Genomic DNA, 24,488 nt, shown 5'->3' with positions numbered 1-24,488 from the left:
TCCTGCTGCCTTCTACCTTACCAATCATTATTGTATTTTCTAGTGAGTCATATCATTGCATGATAAAGCAGCATAATCTCTGCTTGGTCATTTTGGTGTCTAAGGATAGTTTAGGCTTGATTTAACAATAACAACAACAACAACAATATTTATTTTTATTCCACTCTATCTCCCTGAGGGACTCAGGGTGGATTACAGAATACACATATGGCAAGCATTCAATGCCGTTATACAATTAACAAGGACAGACAATAAAGACAGAGGTAAAGACGTTTTGCGGCTTTCCGTTTCCAGCATCTTGGAGGTTGTGCTTGCCTCCGGTTACGGGAGGTGATGTCGCTCCATCTTCCATGCCCTTAGATGCCCTCCCAATCGATGTCCTTAAGGGTGCCTTTATTACGTCCCCGCTAAAAGCGATACCTATTTATCTACTCGCATTTCTGCTTTCAATCTGCTAGGTGGGCAGGGAGCTGGCGCTGATGGTGGGTGCTCACCCCAACCCAGGTTTGAACTGCCAACCTTTCAATCGGCAGGATTTTCTGCAGCTTCTCTAGGACCCATTTGTTTCTCTTTTCAGCAGTCCATGTTATCTGCTGAATTCTCCTTCAACATCACTTTTCAAATGGGATTATTTTCCTTTTCCATGTTTTTTCCCCATCCAGCTTTAACAGCAAAACACAGAAGAACAGTGGTGTGGACAATCCTGACCTTGATGTTCAATAATATTGTAATTGTGTAGTCCCTGTAATAGAATATAGGAACATTGTATTCATTTTAAACCCAATAAATAAGTGTATTCTTATGTATAACCTGTCTTATCTTGATTATCTTGACAGATTCATGAACCATCCAGCCCCAGCGAACAGTCGTTACAAACCCACTTGCTATGAACATGCTGCTAACTGTTACACTCATGCGGTAAGTAAATTGTCTTACTGACAGCACAATTCACGTGACATCCAAATCATTAAGATTCTCGTCTGCATTAGACTTTATTGTGTTTTAAATCACCCCTGATTATATGCTAGTCCTGGAAGTGTCATTAACGTGGATTAAGCTGCTGACATAAATTTGTGTTTTGGGACTATAACAGTTCCACTAGATTTTATTAATTCATAGAGTTTTCCTTCACTTTGACCTATATTTAGGATGCAAAGGTTCTCTAAATCCTCATGAAAGTACATCCTGTAAAAAACTGATGATTGCTAAAATATTATTATGTCACTTTCACAAATCTACAGATATTTATTGCCTAAATGTTTCAAAGGCACTTTTTGAATGAAGAGACAGCAGTGTTTTGTACTTCCCTATTAAAGTAGTCTTGCAAATATGGCTTATGACACCTATTAAAGCTTCAGTGAAGACCCGTTTTCCCCATTATAATAATTATTTCAGGAGTGAATTTCCCTTCCAAGCGGTAGGTTTCTCTCACTACCTGTTGGCTCACCTCTGTTCTTAACTATGAGTCATTTCATAGACTCATAGAGTTGGAAGAGACCTCGTGGGTCATCCAGTTCAACCCCATTCTGCCAAGAAACAGGAAAATAGCATTCAAATCAGATGGCCATCCAGCTTCAGCTTCAAAGCCTCCAAAGAAGGATCCTCCACCACACACTGGGGCAGAGAGTTCCACTGCCGAACAAGTCTCACATTGAGGAAATTCTTCCTAATGTTCAGATGGAATCTCCTTTCCTGTAGTTTGAAGCCATTGTTCCACGTCCTAGTCTACAGGGCAGCAGAAAACAATTCTGCTCCCTCCTCCCAATGACTTCCCCTCATAACTTGTTACATGTCTCCTCTCAGCCTTCTGTTCTGCAGGCTAAACATGCCCAGCTCTTTAAGCCGCTCCTCATAGGGCTTGTTCTCCAGACCCTTGATTATTTTAGTTGCCTTCCTCTGGACACATTCCAGCTTGTCAACATTTCTCTTCAATTGCGGTGCCCAGAATTGTACACAGTGTGATTCCAGGTGTGGGCTGACTAAGGCAGAATAGAGAGGTAGCATGACTTCCCTGGATCTAGGCACTAGACTCCTATTTATGCAGGCCAAAATCCCATTGGCTTTTTTAGCTGCCGCATCACATTGTAGGCTCATGTTTAACTTGTTGTGAGGTATAGAGGTAACATTGGGACAGTAATGTTTTGAGAGCTTATTCCGAAACTTAAATGTTGCGTTAAATGTTCATACATACATAACCATGGAAAATATTCTCAGTAGTTTTTCTCTGGTGGGCCATGAACATCAGTAAACGCAAGACATTCAGATCTGTAAATGTTGATTTGTTCCCTCCTTACCCCCAAAGTACCAATATGAACAGTGACCTGAAGCACTTTTTTATGGGAACCTTCACTGAAAATTAACATATGTTCAAAACATTTCACAATTATTAAAAAGCTGTTAGGAAGATAGCATTCTAACAGAATCTGCCTCTCTCTTCCATATTATACAATCTGCCTCTGTGTGACGTCCTTATCACCAAAGCTATCTCCTTCAGTGTATTCTATGTTGACATGTGTTTTATTGATTTTTTCTTTCTTTTTATTGATATTTTCACCAAATAGATTTTCCAATGAATATACTTTTGGAATGACTTCTAAGATATAATTTTCAGATATGTATAATTTGCATACATTTAAAATGTTGCTCTCTACGTAAAAGTCAGATGTGCTAAATCAGATCTCAGCACATTGGATTTTTTTCTAGGATCCAGAAAACTAATCCATACACTGACGTAATGGCATAATGCCACTGTACTTTCTTTTGGGTTTGTTCTGAACCAGCTGAGGTTTGCATGACCACTAAGAGAACTCTCTTAGACAAACAGTCTAATATGTAACAGCTTAAAAAAAATTCTCGGGTATTAAAGGATGAGCAGCTTTTGCCTTATCAGACTAATGGATTGATTTTCAGCCATAATGCTGATGATTTATATCATCTACTGTGTTTGTATACTGAAGAAAAGATACATATTGGGGCAAAAACGTGTTGATCAGCTTATGGCTCATAGTCACCTGCTTATGTTGAACATGTGCTGTGGAAGGCACGATATTGAAGGTCTTCATCGACTGTACATACCAGGTCTCCCAAAATATCAACCAGACAGTGTTGAACAACCCAACTACGGTAGTTATCAGGCTGGAAGATCACAAAGCAGGCATTTCTTAAGCAGCATATTTCAGGAGTTTTACTTTGTATCTTAAATGCAAGGAAATGTTTGTAGAATAGCTAACAATTGCTGTTATCCTGTTGGTTGATCCCAACTCGAGTAAACTAATGCAATCCGTTGTTGAATAATAAATGAATTCCATTGATTCAGCAGGTCTACTCTAGCTAGCATTATTAGCAATAGGATTCAAATCAATAATAGCTAAGGTGCTGAGACCCTTGAAAGTGATTCCTAAATATTCTTTATAATGCTTCTAATGCCCCTGTAGGTAAAGTTTTTAGTGTTAGTGTTAGTATTAGTATTATTAGTTCTCATTTTGCAAGTTGGAGTGGTGCGGAAGATCAGTCAGACAGACGTGTCTGAAGACTTAAAATGGGGATCTTGTTTCTAAAGTTGTTATTAACAACTTAAAACGGGCCTAATTCTCAAAATTGGTGTACAAATCAAATTAGGTAAAGGTAAAGGTTTTCCCCTGACATTAAATCTAGTCATATCTGACTCTGTGGGTTGATGCTCATCTCCATTTCTAAGCCAAAGAGCCAGCATTGGCCATAGATGCCTCCAAGGTCATGTGGCCAACATGACTGCATGGAGCGCCGTTATCATCCCTCTGGAGCGGTACCTATTGATCTACTCACATTTGCATGTTTTCGAACTGCTAGGTTGACAGAAGCTGGGGCTAGCAGCAGGAGCTCATCCCGCTCCCCAGATTTGAACTGCCGACCTTTTGATCAGCAGGTTCAGCAGCTCAGCAGTTTATCCTACTGCGTCACCAGGGACTCCTCTATAAATCAAATTAGTTGTAACATAGTAAAAACATTGAAAATTCACAATTAAACAAGAATTAAACTATTGACCATGTTTTAAAATGTGATACAGTTGGCCTTCTACATTTGTGGGTTTAACTTTAGGGGATTTGATTGTTCACTGATTTGATTCATACGTCCCATTTAGGAATCCCTAGTTCCTTCAAAACAAATATGTGACTACTACTTTTACTCATTCTTCCAATCATCCTTTCCTTAGTATCTGTGGAGGATTGTCCCAAGACTCCCCCCCCCTCCCCCAATGGATACTCAAATCCATGGATGCTCGAGTCCTGTTATACAAGAACATAGTAAAATGGCAACCCTTATATAAAATGGGGAAATCAAAGTTTGCTTTATTTTAAAAAAATACTTTCAAGCTGTGGAGAATTGACTATATGGTGGATTGAATGCATGGATACAGATAACTGATTTTATTTAGTTCCTGTATTGAATCTAGAACAACCATATAGTTAGTTCTTACCTATGTTAAAAATAAACTAAAGGTTTAGGAGGTTTCTCTAAGTAACCTGTGAAAAGCTTTAGCAGATTTCTCTGGCAAATATATAAAAATTCCGGCCTATAACTCCCAAAATCAACAATATAATGCATTCAGTTATCCAAATCACCTTTATCATGAAAAACTGATAGTAAACAAGAATTTTCATTTTATTGTAATTGTAATAATCTCAACTGTATAGTTCACATACTGAAGCATATTGCATTTTATTCTCCTGGTCATGCAATTTCCCCATTCCATAGCCGGTTCTGGTAGCCTTTATTCCCTTAAAAATCTAATTCGGGTTGTTTCTGTTAGTATCGAACACAGGCAATTGGGCTTATTTTTCTGTAGAATCTCTTAATTGTATAACTGTTCCTGTTTTTAAAAATAAAGTGTGTGTATATGTGTGTTACACACCACTGTGTTTGCATTTTTTTGCAGTAGTTCATCTCTCAGCGCTTTTTGCATTTCCTTTTTTCACAACAAGCTTAACAAAGTGGTGGTTTCAGCAGATTTTAATTCCAAATACAGTATACTAGCTGACAATTTGGCACTGCTTTGTGTTTTTTTGGGGTGACATTGCAATTCTGTAACCTCCAACAAGAGCAACTTCTTAATTTTTTTTTACTTGCCAAGGTCACAGGAGTCTCTCCTTTCCATTGTAAAGAAAAGAGACAACCGTTTTGGCTGTAATTTTAATGTTCCAAAATTCCACATCTTTTCATTTACACTTTTTGAAGCCAAGGCTAGAGAAGCCGGGCTTGATCTAGGGGTAGGCAGCAGAAATGATAAACAAGTAGGAAAGGTGGTGTGGGAGAATGGCAAATAACACGTTCTGGTGATTTCCCTAGTTTCTCATTGTTCCAGCCATTGTGGGTAGCACCCTTCTCCACCGACTCTCCGATGATCAATGGGAAAAGATAACAGCATGGATGTATGGCATCGGCCTGTGTGCCCTCTTCATCGTTTCTACAGTGTTTCACATAATTTCCTGGAAAAAGAGTCATTTAAGGTATAAACTGAATATTGAGTTGTGGTTCCTTTGTATTGCAAATGCTGAAAGTCTTCTTATGTTCTTCATTGTTCTCTTTATGTTTGTCAGCAGTAGTGAGAAAGCCACCCTCATTGCTTACATCTTCTCTTTTGATCCAAGGCAAACATCACGGTCAAAAGTCTGATTGTCTAGGTCAGTTGTTCTCAACCTGTGTGTCCCCAGATGTTTTGGCCTTCATCTCCCAGAAATCCTAACCACTGGTAAACTGGCTGGGATTTTGTAGTTGTAGGCCAAAACACCTGAGGAATCACAGGTTGAGAACCACTGGTCTAGCTAGAATCATAGACTAATAGGAGTTGGAAGAGATCACATGGGCCATCAAGCCCAACTCCCTGCTGTGCAGGAAAAGCACAGTCAAAGCACCCCAACAGATGCTCGGGTTTTCCCCACAAATGTAACACACATTAATTCTGACTACATCCTACTTGTAGTATCAAGCAAGTGACCCATGTATCAGTAGTATCATATACATCTGATCAGGGTCTTTCACCTTATTGAGTAGGAAGCCCTCTTCTTTTTGAAACATCAATGAATTGATCTGCTTGTCTCTTACCATCCTCTGTGTTCACAGTCCTCTCTCTAGAACAGTGGTTCCCAACCTTTGGGCCTCCAGGAGTTTTGGACTTCAACTCCCAGAAATCCCAGCCATCTTACCAGCTGTTAAGAATTGTGGGAGCTGAAGTCCAAAACACCTGGAGGTCCAAAGGTTGGGAACCACTGCTTTAGAATTAACCAAACAGTTTCAGATCCCATTGGATTGCTGTATGTCTACTTCCCTTTCATATTCCTGTAATCACATAACAGTTGGCTCCCCACATTTTCTCAGGTTAAGGGCACAAGACACCTGCAAAAGTGAGAAAACAATAAAAAAAAATCTCTATTTTTTTACTTGAAGGAACACCTGTCTAGAAATCTTTAGGTCCTCTAGAAAACTGCTACTGAAAGTTGACCATAGAATAATGCTGGGAAACCTACAAATGCTTATGAAAGTGTTCTCTCTATGAAATTCCTAAGTCCTCCAGTGTAAATCTATGGTGAAAGTTAACCATGTCGTGCTGGAGTGCCCAAAGAATCCTAGATAGAATGTATTAATCAAATCCACAATTAATCAAATCCTCAAAAGTGAAATGTGAAGTTTCTCTTCCTGAAGTCTTCTTGAGGCAATGGTTAACAGCATAAACCAAACACTGGTATAGTATCGCAGATTATAGTAATTGAAATATAAGCATCAGTACTTTACAATAATTTATCACAAGCCACAACAGTAAAGCAGTGAATCAGCAGTACATCTAGTAAAACTATCTCAGTTAGAAGTCATTTGGAATAGATAGGACTTCAGGGGTTTTCTGAAAATAGAGACCGAACAGCTCAATTATACATTTCATGATTAAACTTCTTGGAGACTAAATATGACTCAAGGGAAATGAAACATCCTTGAAGTCATCAAACTGTGGCCTGAGTCTATTTCTAGTTTTCAGTCTGAAAACTCATGACTGCAAATGCCTTTGGCAATGTAAGCAAGTCTGCAACTGACCTAGGATTCAGTTACTGCTGTTGGTGCTGAGCTCTGTCTGTTTAACTGCCAAATATGATGACAAGGCAGGATGAGTTTTGCAAACTAGTTTAATAACACCACAGTAAAACAATGAAAATTTAGTATTATAAACACAAGACAGGAGAGTAGTGTGATGCATTGTCATCCCCTGGCCATCTGTATTCATGCATATGCACCAGGCATCGTTCTCTTCTAATTTGGCATCTCCCTGAGTTGAATTGCTAAGATACTTTCAATGGAATGTGTTTTTTATCTTTTCCTCCAGAGTAATGTTATATCCTGCTTAAGAAGTAGATATTTATCTAAAGAACTAGATACGTTCTGCCTCTGAATTGTTTAATGGTAGTTTTTTGGGGAAAGAATATTTCCATCTTTAACATTTATTTTGCTAAATTTTTACACCACATTAGAGATATCAAATGTGCCCAGAGTTGTACATTTATGAAGAATAAGAAACTCGCAGACAAGTGGGGAAAAAACAACCTTTTGAGTTGCAAAATTCTTAGGAAGTGTATTCTTGCTCAGTAGGGTGAAGCAAGCTCCCTGTATTATTGAAACGCTGGGGCTGTTCGATCTTTGCTTTGCCATGATGGTCTTTCCCAGAGAGAGCAGATACAGCATCTCAATAGCCCAGTATTAGTAGCCTCCAGATCTGAGATGAACTTTCCCTTTTTTCTACCTTTTCCTTTAGGACAATGGAGCACTGTTTCCATATGTGTGACCGAGTGATGATCTATATCTTCATTGCAGCATCATATGCACCATGGTAAGGATTAAAATATGTACTTTAATAGTTAAAATTGAAAGGACATATATTCTTTATAGTCATGTATAAGTTTAAAGTTTTTAGTCAAAAAAATCAACCCCCAGACACCTGTGTTGACATCCACTCTTATCAATGAAGGACCCATCCACTTCTCTGAGTACAGCGGAGAAAGACAAAAACTAAAAGAACCATTGACCTGCTCGGCTCTCTCTGTTGTGATGCCACTTCTGGCATTTTTAAATGCCCGGGCAGAGAAATGGCAGCGGCGGCCAGGGACGGCTGTCCCCCTAAGCAGCTTTCGTGCTTTTCCTTCTTCAAAATGACCTTAAATGTATCCACAGGTCATATCAAAATCCATAATTTTGGCTCCAAAACCTGCCCTTGGCTTATACATGGGATCGACTTGCGTATTTCAACAATTCCATTTTCTGACAATGGTCCAATCCCTAACCCATCAGATAAGCAGGGACTTCTTGTACTTAGAAGCATGACTCCTTTGCAGCTTGGTGACCTAATTGCTTATGGCCTAATCTGCTTGGGTGAGAAGAAATCTTTTTTTTTTTTGCCCATTTAATAAATCCTGGCTTTTATCTTTTGCGTATTTCTGTTTATGTGGCTATGCAGTGCTTGCACCTCTGGATGAGGACCATGGAGTTTAATAACATGGCCTTTCATTGACTTCGCCCTTTCTATTTTCCCCCAAGCACCAGTGCAAATATACTTCAGTTAACAAAGTAGATATGTCCCTGGGCTTTACTTTAACATCAAGCTTGGTACCAGAGGCATGGAAAGAAGAAGAATACGTTCCTACCCTCAAAAAAAAAAAAAAGAACCCTTCAATATGTTTATTCTAAAGTAACATTATGCATATATAAAATGAAACAACAAGTCAGGTCACCTTGTTTTTATGAACTAACAGAAACATTTTGAACCTTCCACAGGTGCAACTATGCTGTAGAATTAATTCACTTTGACATCACTTTAGCTGCCATTGCTCAGTACTGTGGGATCATAAGAGCTATTGTTTGGCACACTATTTAGCAGAGAAGGCTAAAGGCCCTTCAAAACAGTGGTTCTCAACCTTTGGGTCCCCAGATGTTTTGGCCTTCAACTCCCAGAAATCCTAACAGCTGGTAAACTGGATGAGATTTCTGGGAGTTGTAGGCCAAAACACCTGGGGACCCACAGGTTGAGAATCACTGCTTTAAAACTCTAATTGCCATGATTTGACAACATTGAGCCATTGCACTGTTTGAAGGGCAATACCTTGCCCATTATAGGGTTTTCAGGTGTCCTTTTCTTGAAGAGTAGAAAGCTTGTATATTATATACACTGATTAGAACAGACCATGGTCTGTTTTTTGTTTGTTTGATTATATACACTGATTAGAACAGACCATGGTCTGTTTTCTGTTTGTTTGTTTTTTTTGGGGGGGGGGGAGCAGGTATGGTTTTTATATGGAATGTTATTTTGTAGCGGAAACCAGATTTCCCCTCTTCCCGGCTTCTCGTGTGTCTGTGCGGACGCAGTGGAAGTAGGAGACAGACAACTGGAGGTTTTTTCTTTTTCCCAAAGAAAGCAGTTTACTAAAAGTTTCCTGCAGCTGCAGAGGTTCATCCCACGCACAACTAGATGCTCAAAAGGGGAGAACCCCGCAGACAGGGTCGAGTGTCTATTTATACAAGGCAGTGGGTTCAGTTTTACGACCGCCCACATATCAAACCATTGGTGCATATTTGTGGTGCAGTATTACATTTCATTACTTTCGTTTCTCTCAAAACACATGATTTCAGGGAAACCATGTGATAACCCATCGGCTGTGTTCCTGGCCTGCTCGTACCTCCTTATATGGCCATTTCCTCCTACCCCTTCATTCCTGCCTTATTCCCCCATTTTTTTTTTTGCGAAGCGTGTATACAAAAGCTGAAGCAAACTAAATGAGCAGACTTATGGGTCCCTCCAATCCCTTCTAGCTTGCAGCCAAGCTATCTTTTCAGTGGAAAATGAGCGCAGAATAGCATTTGTACATAGTTTCATCACCAGAGGTAAACAACACATGAGGATTAAAAATATTAATCAGGTTTTAGAAAAGACATAGTCCACAGCAGAATTCTGATCTAGCCCAGTCATTTGGCTTCTTCCGATGATGGATTTGTTGCTATGGCCAGAGGTGGCCATTCACATACATGTCCAACTTTCAGGTCTTTTCAGTCTTTGGCATAAAGTCAAACTGGGGGTGTGTTTCCTCTTCCTTGATCAAAGGAATAATGTTCAGTTAATTTGAAGAAAGTCTCTTTGTCCAATCAAGTCTCTAGTCTCTAAGAATTGTCTCTGTGTAAAGAAAAATCTGTAAAGAAAATCTCCATCTCTCACAGGGCTTTAGCTGTCATACCCAGTATGTGTGGCGTGGGGTAGACTTAAACTCCTACGGGTTTTGGATTCCAAAACAGGCCTTCCAGTAATAATGCCTTATGGATCTCCATTTTGGAAAACAGGCCTCTCAGTAACAATGCCTTATGGATCTCCAATTTAGGAACAGGAGTCCAAAAAAAAAAGCTGAAAAAGAAAGCAGGAAGACAGTGAGAGAGAATGGGGGAGGGGGAACGGATTACCCATCTGTCGATCATCCTGTTCGGCATCACTTTTGTCTCAGCCAATCTTGTTGAAATCCCTTGTCTCTCCACGGGTGGGGCAGGTAGGCCACTATTCAGCTCCCAAACGACCCCTCCATGGCCTCTTAAGAAATGATTCCTCCATGGGCCTTCTTCCGCGATCTGCAGTAATCCTTTTTACTCTGGTCCTGCTGCAATGGTTAACTTATTTTATTCTTTGTCACATTTCCTCCGTGCTATATCCTCCTTTTGGCTTAAAAAGCAAGGTTGTTAGATGGCATATAAAAAGTCCCTCATTGTCTCTCAAATCCGGCAAAAATCCGAATTATTTGCAATGTCCCGTTACAAAAGGTCCTAACCAGGAGAGTTGGGTCAAAATAGAAAATTGTATGTTGTTGAGTTGGTCAGCCCTTACAGCCTCCAGCCTGATGCCACACTCCATCACAGCCTTAGCACTCAGCAACACCTATAGGCCCTCCCAGGCCTCTCAATAAACATGTCTCATAGACTTCTGGGTTTTTATCCCATACAGGAGTTCAGGACCTGTAGCAAAAAAAAACAATGAGAGGGAAAAGAAGGGGAGGGAAATACTCATCCTTCCAGGCTGTATGGCTCTTGAAGCACTCTCTCTAGTCGTTTCGCTCACATCCACGGCAGGCCTCCTCAGAGGTTGTGCCTTTGACAACTCACTCATCTGTCTTGAAATCCAACAAAATCTTTCTTCTCCGCATCTTTTTCTTTTCCTTTCCGCAAACGATTTAACAATCGTGTATCCACTTGCTGCAATGCAATCTTCCACTCCAGTCCTGCTGCAGTGTTAAACTTACTCAATTCCCCTTTTACACCGACTCGTTGAACAGATCAAAATTTGTTAGTAACACACGTTGGAAAGCCTCCTGCCGCTTCTCAAATCTGGCAAAATCCAGGCTGGGGGCGATGGAAAAATGCCCCTATTTGCATGATCTAATGTCCCATTTTACAAAAGTCCTAGTCCTCCCTTTCCGTAACCTTTAGAAAGAGTTGGGCCAAAATCACAAAGTCCAGAATCCAAATCTCACAAAATTATTATGAAGCAACATGAGACGTAGCCAATTATATCATGTCTTTGGTTCTCAAAAGGATAACTTTTTATCACTTGGGCACTAGCTCCCTTTTTGAATAAAATGTCAATCAAAAATTTAAAAATCAATGTCAGTTCTTAATCCTTCTGTGTCAGGAATATGGGGTCAATTTTTTTCAAAAACAATTTATTTATTTTTTCTTGCACTGCCAACTTGTGACAGTTTTCCATACAAAGTCTCTACAACCAATAACTCCTCTCCTTGTATTCCAAAGTGCTGCAAAAAAAAAAAGAACCTCCAACATTTCCCTATAACCTGTAAGGGGTTTAAAGTCTGTAGCACCATGTTCTCTAAAAACACTGAAGCATTGTTCTTTCAAAACAAGGATTTTTTTTTTTTTTCAAGCCTAAGACCATTTTTTTTTCCAAAAAAAAAAAAATATCTACAGCTTCCGAATTGCTTCTGAACAAATCTACTAACATTGTTTATAACTCTTTATGCATTTTGAATTCAACACATACATCTCATTCACACAAAGTCCACAGGAATTCTGATTAGTGGTTAGTTGTTTAGATAAAGTCACACACTCTCTCTCAGCTCATGAAAACATTCTCACCCAGTTGTCCCAAAATAAGTCCAAAGCAAGGATTTAAGATCCAGGTGAAAGACAGAACCCCAAAATATTATATATATATATATATACACACATTTACATCATCATTTTCTTTCTTTCTTTTTTTTTTTCATATTAAATTCACATTACATTTCACAGCGGCTTTCATTGACCTTGGCTGTCCACTGGAATTCCATTATCTTCCTCTGGGCATTTCGCCTGAGTTTAACCAGAATAACAGGGAGTTTTTACCTTGAACTGTCAAGATTTTCCCACTATCTTTTTGGCATGAGGCCCAGGTGCAAAAGAAAACTTTTTAAGAAAACAGCCTTTGTTCCTCAGAAATAACAAGGAAAAAAAAAAACTTTCTGAGCCTCAACACCACTTTAACTCCCTCCCTTTTTCTCGCCTCTCTGCAGCTTGTCAGCAAAAGCAAACTAACACAGACAGAACCTCTTCGAATCAGATTTTTTCAACCGTAATAAAACATTTCTAGATATTTGTGCTCAACATTTTTTGTGTAAATCTATAGACTCATTTTTCATTTTCACTTCAATATTACCACGAAACATGCAGAACTTGAAACTCATTATTTCCCACACATGACAAAGAAATCAAACAGTTTTTTTTTTTCCCTTTCCCCGGGAGTTGCGACTCCTCATGAGCCCTGCACGACTTGGTCTTGGGGCACCCTCACAAGTCTTGTTCTCTGGGGAATTCCTTCTACGGCTCTACTTGCAACTGAGCCGAAATTGTCTAACATACACTGTAATGGGGTGGTGGATTTGAACCCACTGCCTCCCATCCTGCCTAATAGAGGGGACTGCCTTGGACTGGGCACCTGGACACTCAACGGTGTGTGTCAGGAATCACAAGACAGAAACCCTTTTATACCTCCCTGGGAACCTTTGTGTGTCCCCTCCCGGCGCTGTTCCCTTAGTGTCTCATTTTAACCACTATACTTGCCAGATTGCTGTAGACGTCGGACCAACCTTCGCCCCTGGACTTTTCCCTGGATCCTTTTCCCTGCCTGGTTTCTTTGGAACCTCGCTGTCGTTGCGGCTCCCACCGTCGGCCGGCGTTGGCATCAGAGGCAAGTACCGCAGCCGGTCTTACAATATTCAGGGGCCCCTTCTCGTCTCACGGTAGTTGCCTCTGGCCCCCACCGCCGAGTTGGGACCTTCCCGCCAACGGGATCCGTCTCCGATCTCCTGGCCCGTCTTATTGTGGAATCACGTCGGGGTCACCAGAAAATGTAGCGGAAACCAGATTTCCCCTCTTCCCGGCTTCTCGTGTGTCTGTGCGGACGCAGTGGAAGTAGGAGACAGACAACTGGAGGTTTTTTCTTTTTCCCAAAGAAAGCAGTTTACTAAAAGTTTCCTGCAGCTGCAGAGGTTCATCCCACGCACAACTAGATGCTCAAAAGGGGAGAACCCCGCAGACAGGGTCGAGTGTCTATTTATACAAGGCAGTGGGTTCAGTTTTACGACCGCCCACATATCAAACCATTGGTGCATATTTGTGGTGCAGTATTACATTTCATTACTTTCGTTTCTCTCAAAACACATGATTTCAGGGAAACCATGTGATAACCCATCGGCTGTGTTCCTGGCCTGCTCGTACCTCCTTATATGGCCATTTCCTCCTACCCCTTCATTCCTGCCTTAATTTCTCAGTCAACTCAACACCATCTAGTGTTTAGTCTTCCATTTGCAAATTAAATACCCTGATTTTCACTTTTCAACCAATTTCATGTTCTGACATTGATCCAATCCATAACCCGTTACCATAAACCCGTAACCCTAGCTTTTTACAGGTGGTAAGCCAACCTAGCGCCCCCCACCCCAAACTCACCGCCAGCGGTGGCAACCATTGGGTCGCTGACCGCGGAACCAGGAAGTAGCTTGTATTCTCATGAGATCTCGCAAGATTTCCGTGAGATCTTGCATAAATCTCGCAATATTTTGCGAGATCTCGCGAAATATCACGAGAATACAAAATACTTCCTGGTTCTGCGGCGAGTGACCCCATGGTCGCCGCCGCTGCCCGGCGCCACTGCTGCTTTGGGTGCGCCCAGGAAGGCGTTGCACCCGAGGCAGGGGCTTCAGCGGCGTCCATGAAGAACTGGGCCTGCCCATTACTTTTACTTCGAAGTATTAGTCCTTTAAGTAAAGATGAGGTTGTATTGCGCTTGCAGGCAAACATATCATACAATCGTATTTGAACTTGGTAATTACATCATAAATCATTACATGTGGAATCCCATAGAATCCTAGAGTTGGATGGAATCCCTGAATTCATCTACCCCAACCCTATGCCAGTATAGGACTACATAGCTATGGCATGGTACATTTCGTGTTGTCACTCCAACTGAAACAAGATGCTATAGAGCAGGGGTCCCCAAACTAAGGCCCGGGGGCCGGATGCGGCCCTCAAAGATCATTTACCTGGCCCCCACTCTCAGTTTTAGACTTAGGCTTGCCCAAAGTCTGAAATGACTTGAAGGCACACAACAACAACAACAACAATCCTAATTAACTTGACTATCTCATTGGCCAGAAGAAGGCCCACACTTCCCATTAAAATCCTGATAGGTTTATGTTGGTTAAAATTGTTTTTGTTTTTAAAGATTGTATTGTTCTTTCGTTGTTGTTGTTCTTTTTTTCTTTTTTCTTTTGCACTACAAATAAGACATATGCAGTGTGCAAAGGAATTTGTTTGTATTTTTTAAAAGTGATATTTCGGCCCCTCAACAGTTTGAAGGATTGTGGACCGGCCCTTTGCTTAAAAAGTTTGAGGACCCCTGCTATAGAGCTTTGAATGTTGCGGAAAAGGTGAATCAAAAGAATTGAAATATTTTCTTTACAATTGAAAGTATTTAAGTCAAGGTGGATTGTTACTCTGGCTGTGGATTTAAGTGGAACTGTAGTTGCAGTTTTGTCTCACTTGTTTAAAGTATTTCAGTGTCATATGTTTTTATAGAAAAGGTTTATTTGGTGTTGTATTCCACAAATGGCAATAATGAAAGTAACAGGTCTTTTTAAAATCTAATAAAATCAGTTACTCTGAACTTCAGTCATAGTTGTCCAGTATTTTTCTATGATAACAACATATATTAAATATGGAGTTTCCTAAAGACAGAGGTTTGGCATCATGTAATTTATGTTGATAACAACAGGAACTATATGTTCATTTTACAGAGTAGCACATTGCTAAGTTAACCCTTATTTGGTACAGCACGAGCCTCATATCCATGGGACTGTTACTCATTATTTCATTTACTGTATCTAACAATATAGTGCTTTCTAGGTGTTTCTTAGGTTCTCCAAAGTAACTCTATATGCTATTCCTCCACTGAAAGTTGAGTGTAGTGCCATGTTGGAAGATATAGCGATGCCGATAGGGATGTCCTTCCTAAGCATTTCCTAGGTCCTCTGGTGTAATTCTGTGATACAGTTCTGCCAAAAGTAATTCATTCAATATGATTCTCCATTATCCACAATTTTCACTAATTGCAGTAAGTGCAGTATTTGGTGGTTTTACTGTATTTAGACAGAACACACTATGTTAATAGCTACTTTCTGATTGTCTTCATCAGTGGTTCTCAACCTGTGGGTCCCCAGGTGTTTTGTCCTACAACTCACAGAAATCCCAGCCAGTTTACCAGCTGTTAGAATTTCTGGGAGTTGAAGGCCAAAATAATCCGGGGACTTGTGTAATTTAACTGCCACTTATTGCTATTTGAAAGCCACTAGGTATGAGTCCTATATAGAGTAGACCCACTGAATCAGTGGGCCATACCAACTCACCATTCGATGATTGATTTGGTTTGCCTTCTCTCTTTGGGATTAACAAACAGGTCTCTGCCAGAGTGTCTCTCAGTTAGCCTTCTTTCTCTACTTAAATTGATGTTAATACTTTTGTTGTATCTGCAAATAGAATTCAAAAAAGTTATTGATGTCTGCTCACTGCTTCAAAAATTATCTTCATTTTTTTTAGGTTAAATCTTCGTGAGCTTGGACCACTGGCATCACATATGCGATGGTTTATCTGGCTCATGGCTGCTGGAGGAGCCATTTATGTATTTCTCTACCATGAAAAGTAAGAAACATGGTGATTACTTGAAATTACATCTTCTTCCAAGTGTTGTTGCACTACAGCTATCATTAATTCTCATCACCATTTGCAGTGCTGGTTAAGGATGATAGAGGTTGCAGGGTAGTAATGTCTGGAGGGTAGCTTGTGTTCCCATTGAGACCAAGGTTTTTAATAAGCACAATGTCACAACACTATTTTTTGTTATTCAGATATGTAACCTGTATTTATTACATGTGGGTTTTTTATGTACAGTGTTCCCTCACTTATTGTGGGGGTTAGGTTCCAGGTCCACCCGCAATAAGTGAAAATCCGCGAAGTAGGGACACTATATTTATTTTAATATTTATACATTATTTTAGTAGTTATACAGTATTTTAAGTCTTTATCAACCAATCGTGTGTTGATAAATCACCTCCTTCTCCTCCCGTTGCCACTTGGAGTCCTTTTCTCTCCCTTTGGCTTCTCCTTCCTCCCTTCCTTAGGCTGTAAATTGTAATTTGTATGATTTATAATAGTTTTTTAGAGTTTATTGAAAAATCGCAAAACAGCAAATCCGCGAAAAGTGAACCTCGAAGTAGTGAGGGAACACTGTATTCGAAATAGGAGCAGAAAATCATGTTACTTTTTCTAGCTAACCAATTTTAACTTTAAAACACACTCTTATTTCTCCTGAGAAGAAGGAGAACCCTTTTGCTCAGCTATTAAATTAACCTTTTCCAACTGTCTGTCAGCATGTTATCACCAGGCAGATAACCACTGTTGAGAAAATAACAGTGTCTTGCTTTTTGAGATTTCCTTGTGATAAATAATTCAATCAGCATTTAATATGAGTGGGCGAGAAGAGCCTGCTTTTCTGTCAGAGAAACAAAATTTGTTCCTGCAGTCCATCTTCTGTTCTGCTGAATGGAGCCAAACTGCACACTTCTGTTATTTGATCTCATTTCTACAGAGACTAATGTGTGTTTAAATAAACTAAAACCATGCAAGGAGGAGGAAAGCAAGTTTTTGATTGATTTTGTCTGATTTTTTTTTCTCATTAGTCATGTTGTTCTCCTTTTTTCCTTCTTTCCCTCCCTATTGAGAGCTGAAGAAAAGCTACTCAGTCTGTTGGATGCTGTTATAAGATTTTGTGTGTGTGTGCCTTGACTGCAGACATGTTGTATCACTATGGAAGAAAGACATATTTTTGGGTATTAGTGGGTATTTATCATCCTTTAGCAATTGATCATGGAAAAGTGAATCAACTAAAACCAATGCAATAAAAACAAATAGGCTGATCATCAAGGTGTATTACAAGTATTATGTTTGAGAAGAATGAGAATATTTTGCTAGATATAATTACGTATTCCCTGAATTATATGTAGACTAAGAAAACATTCACCATAAGTCTCTATGTATTTATTTTGTAGGTACAAAATTGTGGAGCTCTTCTTCTACCTAGCAATGGGCTTTTCTCCTGCTCTAGTTGTGACCTCCATGGTGAGTAATTGGTGTTCATTAATGATGTTCAAAATGTAAATTTTAAGCATTTTTGACAATTAGGTTATTGAGAATTACAGTACAAACCCTCATGTAATGGCCTAATAGCAAACCCTTTTTTCGTGTCAGGAGCGACTAGAAACTGCAAGTCGCTTCTGGTGTGAGAGAGAATTTGACATCTGCAAGGACGTTGCCCAAGGGACACCCAGATGTTTTACCATCCTGTGGGAGGCTTCTCTCATGTCCCTGCATGGAGAGCTGGAGCTGACAGAGGGGAGCTCACCCCGCTCTCCCTGGATTTGAACCACTGACCTATCGGTTCAGCAGTCCATCAAACAATTTTTGAACCCTATTGAACTAACAACTTCTGGTGGGGGCATATCATACGATCATTCTGAGGAACCTAGGAAATGTATAGAGTGGACACCTCTAGCATTGCTACGTCCTCCAATTTAACTCTGTGATCAACCTCTGGCAAAGGCATACTATAGAATCATTTGGAGGACTAGAAATTGCCTAGGAAGGAGATATTTTGTCTAATGAAGCTAAATGAAACTGCAGGTTTGCATCCTGAGGATACAGGGTCATGGTCTTAATTACTGTAGATGAGTTGTGTTGGCCTACAAATGCAAGTGGAGCTCATCCTGAGCATTGATGCTCACTGTAAGGTCACAGACAGGGCATGGAGGACTCTCCTGTCATTTTCACACCATCACCTCATGTTCCTAGTACACAGAGGCCTAAAGGCTTATGATACAAGCTATTGTAGATTCTAATTATAGGTAGAGAAGTTAAAGATAGGCAGGGAGTTAAAGATTTGGAGACTTCTTTTACCCAGGTATATAAGGTCGATTGGAGTCATTGGCAGCATTGTTCCACTTGTAGTAAAAGGTGTAAGCTCATATTTTGAATATTGGTTGACTGCAGAGTTCTTGACTACGTCCACCACATGCGTAATCACTTTTGTCTGACACTTTTACGAACCAAACTATATTTTGCGTGCTGATGCACAACATGATTTCTGGTCGCTCTTTTTAAAGCGTTGCCTCCCGATTTTTCTCGCTTAAGTAAAAGGATGTGGGAGGGATATATTAAAAGTATTATTAATAATAATAGCCTTGCAGTATTTCATTCAATTATTTTTAACTACATCCTCTTAAAGAATTATTGCTTGATTGCCCTCAGGCAAAGCAGTGTGTACCAGTATGAAGCAGAGAGGAAACAGGCTGCCTTTTGAAAAGACAAGGCACAATGGCTGCCATGTGCTTTTTATCTGATAGAAACTCATTCTTGTCCCTTGGGGTAATGCTTTCTCCTTGGCTTTTAAGTAGCCTATTTTTATAATGTTAACAAAGCACCCCATTCAGTCAGATACTCAAAGAAAATACAATTAATTTCACTCTGGCATATCCAATTAAATTTCCATTAGAATATAGTAAGGGTTTTCTTTGGAGTTTACAAGGCCATCCTTCTGGCACTTATTTGAATTTGACCCATGAAAGAGAAGAATCCATTTGGGAGAGGAGAGAATGATGCCAGAGAAGCCTCAAAAATTGATACCTAAAATAGAGCATCAAAATGATGGGGCAATGTCCCTGGCAGAGAAGGCAAAGCCATTTGATGTTTCCTAAGTTTAGAGAGAGGAGGAAAGGGCGCAGATAAGGGGGAACAAAATAGTTTGGAAGACTTTCTGAATGCAGCCGGGCAAGAAGACAGAGAGGTCTATTTGAGGGACCATATCTCCTCCTATCAGCCCACACGAGCCCTAAGATCATCAGGAGAGGCCCTCCTCTCGGTCCCTCCACCATCACAAGTACACTTGGTAGGAACAAGGGAAAGGGCCTTTTCGGTGGTGGCCCCGCAGCTCTAGAACTCCCTCCCCAAAGAAGTACGCTCATCCCCCTTGTTATTGGCCTTTCACTTCCAAGTGAAGACTTTTTTATGGAAGCAGACCTTCCCTGATAACACACAAGACTAGTTACTTTGATCAGATAAAGCCTCGTGGCTTATATAGCCAGAGCTAAGGTGCTCTGAATTGTTCAGCTTATTTTTTAATGTTAAGATAACCTCAGTGGCCAGAGTTGTAGAAGTTTTTTAAACTGACATTGATTTATGTGTTTTTATGCTTCGCCCCAGTGGCGAAGTGTGTTAAAGCACTGAACTGCTGAACTTGAAGACCGAAAGGTCCCAGGTTTAAACCCCGGGAGCGGCGGGAGCGGCCGCTGTTAGCTCCAGCTTCTGCCAACCTAGCAGTTCAAAAACATGATCAATAGGTACTGCTCCGGCGGGAAGGTAACGGCGCTCCATTCAGTCATGCTGGCCACATGACCTTGGAGGTGTCTACGGACAACGCCGGCTCTTCAGCTTAGAAATGGAGATGAGCACCAACCCCCAGAGCCGGACACGACTGGACTTAACGTCAGGGAAAACCTTTACCTTTACCTATATTTTTGTAACTTGGGTTTATACAATGTGTGTGTTATTGCTTATATGTTGGGTTGCGGGATGGGGGATTTTGTATTATTTATTATGTACCTATTGAGGCTTTGTGTATACTGCTTTGAGTCCCATTTCTGGGAGAAAAACGGGAGAAAACTAAATAAATAATAATAATTCTCCTTCTTTAATGACGCCCAGTAAAAATGATTGACAATAATTTCAGGGAGCACATTTTGCTCAGCGTGCAATTAGCTATCAGATACATTGCTACAAAATATGGTAAGGGTGATTAAATGGCTTCAAAAAAGAGATTTTTCCAGAAATATGTCTGTTTGTTATGATATTGTAAAGTGCCAGCTCTGTATTCAGAATCAACATTTTATCAAATTCCAGGTGTTGCCATAGAGACAAATAGTTGATCATGTTCATGTCCCACTTGTGATCTTCGTAGACCAGTGGTTCTCAACCTGTGGGTCCCCAGGTATTTTGACCTACAACTCCCAGAAATCCCTGCCAGTTTACCAGCTGTTAGGATTTCTGGGAGTTGCAGGCCAAAACATCTGGGGACCCACCAGTTGAGAACGACTGGTCTACAGGGTGACTTGGTTAATTTAACTGTCCCTTATTGCTATTGTTGAGAACGGCTGTCCTAGAATATTTCACTGTCCACCAGGAACTACATGGTACCTGGACATCATTTGGCAGAGTATTGGTGACCCATAACAGTTTCTAGCTAGTTTTTTCCATATGCAATCTCAACAGTAATTGTACTTCTGTGATATAATCAGTTGTTCAGTTGGCATCCTTTTCTCAAAAATGTTATTATTTTTTGTATTTCTATTAATCCACAGAACAACACCGATGGACTACAAGAAGTTGCCTGGGGAGGTCTCATTTACTGCATGGGGGTGATTTTCTTCAAATGTGATGGGGTCATTCCCTTCGCCCATGCCATCTGGCACCTGTTCGTTGCCACAGCTGCTGCAGTTCACTACTACGCTATCTGGAAGTATCTTTACAAGAGCCCTGCCGACATCATCCGTCACTTGTGATATTAAACACTCACAGACACACACACACACCTGTATCCTGCACTATGCCTCCGACTCAGTATTACTCATGTAAAAGAAATCCTGAGGAAGAGGGGGGAAATGTTGCACAGGGAGAAAAGCACTGACTTTGTTTTCTGAACACATTTACTGTGAACTGAAATGACAAAAACATGTGTCCTAGAATTACTGTTTGTATATCAAGTGCTTGGCACACAGTTCTCCAAGCACTTTTCCTCGAGCAACAATTATTGGAATAAATAGGACCAATGCAAGCAGAGCATTACACAGCTCCTATTCATTTCAGTCTGTCTTGCACAGAAACATTTCCTTCTTGTATTATATCCACTAAGAAAGTGAAGGCTGTATTCAGCATGCCTAGCTTTGAATTGTGGTTCAAACCATCATGCTGCATTATCAATAATCCATTCCACATTAACAGGGAAAACAGTGTAAAAAATTGGCTAGTGGCCTGATGTTTACAAATTCTTTGGTTTTTTTTTTAAAAAAAGAAATGTATTTAATGAGTTTCATTTCTGCAACTTCAAATGACATAAACTTTTTAAATGACAGTTTTGAATTTTGAAAGTTGGTGTAAAGCAAAGGCTTGGTTCCTTTTTAAAAAAAATAGTTGCTTTCTATCACTTTTTTCACACACTATTTAATAAAATGAAGATCGTGGATAATGTTTTGCTTTCCTCACCACCCCCTTGCTGTGCTGCTGTGACTTTTATATATATATATATATAAACAGAATAGTTTTTTAACAGTATTTTAAAAGTATACGCAGCTGCTGTTGTGCAGCTGTGCCTGTAGTGAAACTTTGCAAGAGAGAGTTACATTCCACTTACTGTCTTGACGGATATACCTCTTTCAAAGGTTTTTGTGAAAACTGTGGTCGATAATGATGAATTTCACAATTGGCTTGGCTAAGCTTTAACCTGTTATCCTAAACAGTAAACTGAATTGCCTAATCTAGGTTTCTTTAAGCCAATGGTTCTCAACCTGTGAGTCCCCAGGTGTTTTGGACTACAACTCCCAGAAATCCCAGCCAGTTTACCAGCTGTTAGGATTTCTGGGAGTTGAAGGCTAAAACATCTGGGGATCCACCAGCTGAGAACCAATGATTTAAGGGCACATGCAATGCTAGATAACACCTGAATCCATCACACAGTGCCATTTCTAAAGGCAGTTGCATGTGTTGATGGGAAAAGCACTCGAGAAATGTTGGCTGTTGTCATTCTTGTGGCCAGGAACGAACAGTTGCAAGATCTAAACTACTCTCAAGCAGCAGTAATGGTGTGCAAGACACTTTGGTGCTCAAGTAATCCTAACAGCACAATCCTAGGCATGTTTACTCAGAAATAAGTCTCCTTTTTGTGGGGCTTACTCCCTAGTTCATATGTTTAGGATTGCGTCCCTGCAGTGTTAAAGAGGTCTGGTTTTGGAAAATGATTCCTGTTGGCTGTAGCCTTGCTACTCCTATCATTTCTGAGAACGTAGCCTATAACAGTTGCTGATAACCTTTGAGTATTAATAGTTAGGTTTATCATACACCCAAATGGCCTTTTCAGGGAGGGAAACTTAAAGAACTTGAGAGGTCTCATCAGTCTGGGACTTAAAAGTAGTAAAACTGGGCTGTAGATGTGCTGCTCCCTTAGCATCTCAGACAATGAAATGCTGTAGCAATTTGATTGTAGAAAATGTGCATTAAATAACCAGATGTTAGACTCCTCATTGTATTGATTGGTGTCCAGTTACTGTAGCATGTCCCACTGTACTATGAATGTCTTATATTAAGATTGAATTTATGCTTTTTCTAACTTGCTCTTTTTCATACCAGTGTTTTGAAAACTAAAATCAAACATGTTGCCTTTTTCAGATTTTATTCTGGATATTTTGCCTGTCACAAAAATAGATCTATACAATAGAGGTGTAGAGGGAGATACCCCTAGAAATATTTAACATTATCTAGACTTGAAAGTGGGTTGTTTATATCTTCGGAGTGGGTGCATTTGTATATGATGCAGGAAGGGAGAAATGTTCTGATGAGACTAGATCGGTGGTTCTCAAGCTGTGGGTCCCCAGATGTTTTGGCCTTCAACTCCCAGAAATCCTAACAGCTGGTGAACTGGCTGAGATTTCTGGGCGTTGTAGGCCGAAACACCTGGGAACCCACAGGTTGAGAACCACTGGACTTAGAGCATCACACCCTGACTTCCATATAGTATTAGCTGATGACCCGACATCTGTCCCTCATCAGAAACATTTTTAAGCTTTCCAGAACTCAACAACAGTACTGCGCAAAGTGAGGGCCCCTGAGCCATTGCCTCCTGCTCCCTGGCAAGTTTCCAGGAATGAAACACTTTTAGCCAATGGGCACAAATATGGTGCTGGTCCATGGCATATTGGGTGACAGGGGGATGTCAGTCTCCCACATCAAATAACATGAGAAGCATGGCTTAGGATACACACAGATCTCTGGAGATCTCTGTGTCACTTGTATCTGAATACACAATGGCAAAGAATGCAGGCGCTCACATGACTATAATTCCTGCATAAGTATTGCAATGCCTGGTCTGGGGCAATTGAGATTTATTTAATTGAATAAACGAATAGAATAAGAAATAGGTTACACTTGGCAGTCTTGGAACATCTGAATGCCTCGGTCATCTTTGTTGTCTCTTTCCCCTGCTCACTTTTTAAAAACAACGAACATGTCTGGCTTTGAATATATTCTCTTTTTTTCTGTGTTCTTGTATGCTGTTCCAGTCCAGAACTTAGTGGAAGACCACTAAGATATATGTAAAGCTTCCTGCTTTTGTCAGAATTTATGAAACTTGCTCCAATTAATTCTGCTACTTTTATGGTGATTTATCATGGTCTTTTTAATGTGTTTGTTTATAAAAGTGAAAGGTGTTTTGTTTTTTTAAATAAAAAAACCTAAACTCGCCAAAAATAATTGTAATTCAGTCTAGTCCCAAAGGTATCAATGTATTAGATTAATGCAAATAAACATTTTGTGCAATTTGGAGACATGTTGTTGAAGTTTCTATGTCTTAGTTTGATTTTAAGAGGCTTCATTCCTATTTGTCACTCATGGTTGATACACTGTGGCCATAATCTGGACATCTAAACTACCATGCTAGTAGGGCTCTTACAGTATTAAATCTCTCACTTTTGAAAAGTTCAGTTGCCCCTTTCTTAATATAAATAAAGAGTCAAATGTATAATAGGTGTTTCGGGCTTTCCTCCCACTTTTCAGGGATCTGTATTTGCTTCCGGAGC

At 40.1% G+C, this 24,488-nt stretch overlaps 1 protein-coding gene across 3 annotated transcripts in view; it reads left to right on the top strand.

Annotated features, from left to right (window-relative positions):
- The window catches only part of mmd (monocyte to macrophage differentiation associated), a 65,088-nt gene extending 40,854 nt beyond the window's left edge, over positions 1-24,234 (top strand). For all 3 annotated transcript variants that reach the window (XM_062970991.1, XM_003229854.4, XM_062970993.1), the window contains exons 2-7: positions 837-918; positions 5,326-5,486; positions 7,775-7,849; positions 16,135-16,236; positions 17,643-17,712; positions 21,003-24,234. In XM_062970991.1, coding sequence (XP_062827061.1) covers positions 837-918; positions 5,326-5,486; positions 7,775-7,849; positions 16,135-16,236; positions 17,643-17,712; positions 21,003-21,203 — 691 coding nt within the window. In that variant the 3' untranslated portion in view covers positions 21,204-24,234. The remainder of the gene's footprint in view (positions 1-836; positions 919-5,325; positions 5,487-7,774; positions 7,850-16,134; positions 16,237-17,642; positions 17,713-21,002) is intronic.
- The last annotated feature ends 254 nt before the right edge of the window (positions 24,235-24,488 follow it).

Source organism: Anolis carolinensis, chromosome 2, assembly GCF_035594765.1.
Source record: "Anolis carolinensis isolate JA03-04 chromosome 2, rAnoCar3.1.pri, whole genome shotgun sequence".
Lineage (NCBI taxonomy): Eukaryota > Metazoa > Chordata > Lepidosauria > Squamata > Dactyloidae > Anolis > Anolis carolinensis.
This window is presented reverse-complemented; position numbering and strand designations above follow the sequence as displayed.